At 39.8% G+C, this 2,500-nt stretch overlaps 2 protein-coding genes across 3 annotated transcripts in view; one reads left to right on the top strand and one right to left on the bottom strand.

The window, feature by feature from the left end:
• Positions 1 to 771, top strand: part of LOC125039006 (probable phosphoserine aminotransferase) — a 12,071-nt gene extending 11,300 nt beyond the window's left edge. Inside the window, exon 9 of the mRNA XM_047632724.1 lies at positions 138 to 771. Coding sequence (XP_047488680.1) covers positions 138 to 243 — 106 coding nt within the window. The 3' untranslated portion in view covers positions 244 to 771. The remainder of the gene's footprint in view (positions 1 to 137) is intronic.
• A 79-nt stretch (positions 772 to 850) lies between these two features.
• Positions 851 to 2,500, bottom strand: part of LOC125039158 (apolipoprotein D-like) — a 19,519-nt gene continuing 17,869 nt past the window's right edge. For both annotated transcript variants that reach the window (XM_047632920.1, XM_047632921.1), the window contains exons 4-5: positions 2,208 to 2,330; positions 851 to 1,286 (exon numbers count right to left, since the gene is read on the bottom strand). In XM_047632920.1, coding sequence (XP_047488876.1) covers positions 1,048 to 1,286; positions 2,208 to 2,330 — 362 coding nt within the window. In that variant the 3' untranslated portion in view covers positions 851 to 1,047. The remainder of the gene's footprint in view (positions 1,287 to 2,207; positions 2,331 to 2,500) is intronic.

Raw genomic sequence — 2,500 nt, forward strand, 5'->3', positions numbered from 1 at the left:
TATTAAATCTCAGAAGTTAGATATAAGTGTTAAGTGCTATAAACAATACACTTGTCTTGTGCATATAGTTATCTCGATGGGGTTGATATAACTGGATAGAATTCGGCACTGATTTCGATGCTTATGTCCTCCATCAGGTCGGTTGGTGGCGTCCGCGCTTCGATTTACAATGCTATTACCATCGATGACGTCAGACGCTTGGCCGAATTCATGAAGACATTTCTCAAAGAAAACAAAGTGTGAGACGCAACCCTAATCAAAAGAAATCACGATCTGTTCAGATTTTATTAAGATTTAGTTATTGATTGATTAGATAATATTCGGTATAAGATTTTTAATAACGTGACCTGTGATGCCATGCTTCGACAGCATAAAGGGACCACATAACATGCTATCCACAGTCTTCATTTCTTCATAAATATACATCGATGCATATTTATTGTATTCAGCGACATGTATCATCAGTGTAAGTCGAGTGCAAAAAAAGGTTGAACATTTATCAACTGTTTAGGAGTTTCTTGTCTAGAAGTACACTTTTTTCCAGTGTTTATATGTTGTGGAAAATGTATATTCCCGAGGATATCAGTGGTGACTTAGCTGATATTTGCCTTTAAAAGTTGAACTAGCCACTTCGAGACATTGTTGATAAACGTCAACCAGAGACTAAATACATTTCAGTGCAGTCACATATTCCCACGAAATTCATATTCAGTATACGGCATGTTATGCTACTGACTCCATATGCAGAGAGTAAAATCAACTGAAAGAAGATTGGTATTTTTTATCATCCAAAACCAATAGTTTAAAATAAACAGTATATTAAAGCAAAGGAGAAAACCGGAAGAATAAATAATTTCAAAATAATTTTATTACACAAAAAATACAGAGGTTTGTGAATGTGGAAACTACAGGATAAAAAATAAACTGCCTGGAAATAAAGATAAGAACAAGAAGAACAAGAGAGACGGAAAATTGCCTGAAAATAATAATAACAAAACAAAAAGAAGGGAAAAAAGAGAAGGACGCTATTATTTTCACCGTGCACTCCTAACTCCGGTTCTCTTTGCACACTACATCGTTCTGTGGAATCCGCTCGAACTTCGCCGCGTTCACTCCCAGGTTTCTGAGTTTACTCCTGCACCGCAACATGAGTCTCGGCTGCGGGTGCCTTGTGCGGGTCAGCGCCCACGCCCAGTCCGCCCGCAGCCCGGGGAAGGCCGTGCAGGAGTAGAGGCACAGGAGGGAGGTGTAGTCTGTGTACGCCACCCACACGCTCAGCGGCGGCACTGGGGAGGGAGAGGAACAGTGAAGGGAAGGCCTTAAGAGGTGTGAGATGGTGCTACGATTTCCTGTCATGTGCCAGGGATTAAAGAGCGAAATAAAGGCAGTGATCAATATCCATGCAATAAAATATCTTTACCATGAACAACATAAATCTGAGATGTAATCCGAATCCACCACAGAAAATCAGGTGCCATTGTAGAATAAATCTTAACATAATGAGAAAAAGTGAAGAAACAGGAAATGACTAAATACATGATATAACCAAAATAACGTTAATGACGTCACTGAGGTAAGTATACTAACTACAGAAAATAACCGAGCCAGACATGCCTCTGGGCCAGCGCTGGGTTAAGAGGTGTTTCTTGCGTCACGGTAAGAGAGCCGATTTGTTATTGATCATCTCTGTGAGTGACCTTATTTAGCATTTCACCCATGTTGCCGTAGAACAGGGTATGAATGAGAAACAACATTTTCATTGCACAAGAGATGTATTTAACAGTTTCGACTATATCTTCATCTGAATACTTTACTATTTCTGATGAGGGTATTGTCAGAATCGGTCAACTACATCTCTTGTGCTCTTTCATGCCTACTTCTACGTGCCGCAATTTTGATGCATTTCATTTTTAATTAACTTTATTAAAAAACAGACAAGCTAAAATTATTCGGCCGATTTGTATCCAACTTCAAAACAAGGAAAAAAAACATCATCCCTTAAGAATAGTTAATCATCCTCCAGGATTCTTTTCTCCACCCATGAAAGTTCCTCTCAATCACATCCCCTAGGAAGCAGCAACGCTCATCATCATTACCGTGTCGCAACCTATGAATAAAGAAACTCTCCGTATTCCTAAAATATCCGGATGCAGGACCATCGAGTAACCGCAATGACGTCACCAATGGTGTCCTTGACGTTCACATACTTCCGTCCAGATCCAGTTGGAGTGCCTCTGAGGGAGAATCCTTTAGCTTCCCGAGGACACCGACGCTGATGATGTCATTTCCGGTGAAGTCGAGTCCTTCCGTAAACACCTCCAGGTTGCCGTCTGCGGTTCATTTGGTGGTCAGGATCAGGGTGATTAGATACTTGTTAAACAGCTATGTAAAAAAAGCGAGATATTTTCCTCTCTCTTCACCTGGGTTTGTATTTTATGTGAATAAGTTGTTTAACAACTTTAAAAAATAGTGATGTTACGTTAATTCACAAAATATATCA

This window comes from Penaeus chinensis, chromosome 26, assembly GCF_019202785.1.
Source record: "Penaeus chinensis breed Huanghai No. 1 chromosome 26, ASM1920278v2, whole genome shotgun sequence".
NCBI classification, from domain to species: domain Eukaryota; kingdom Metazoa; phylum Arthropoda; class Malacostraca; order Decapoda; family Penaeidae; genus Penaeus; species Penaeus chinensis.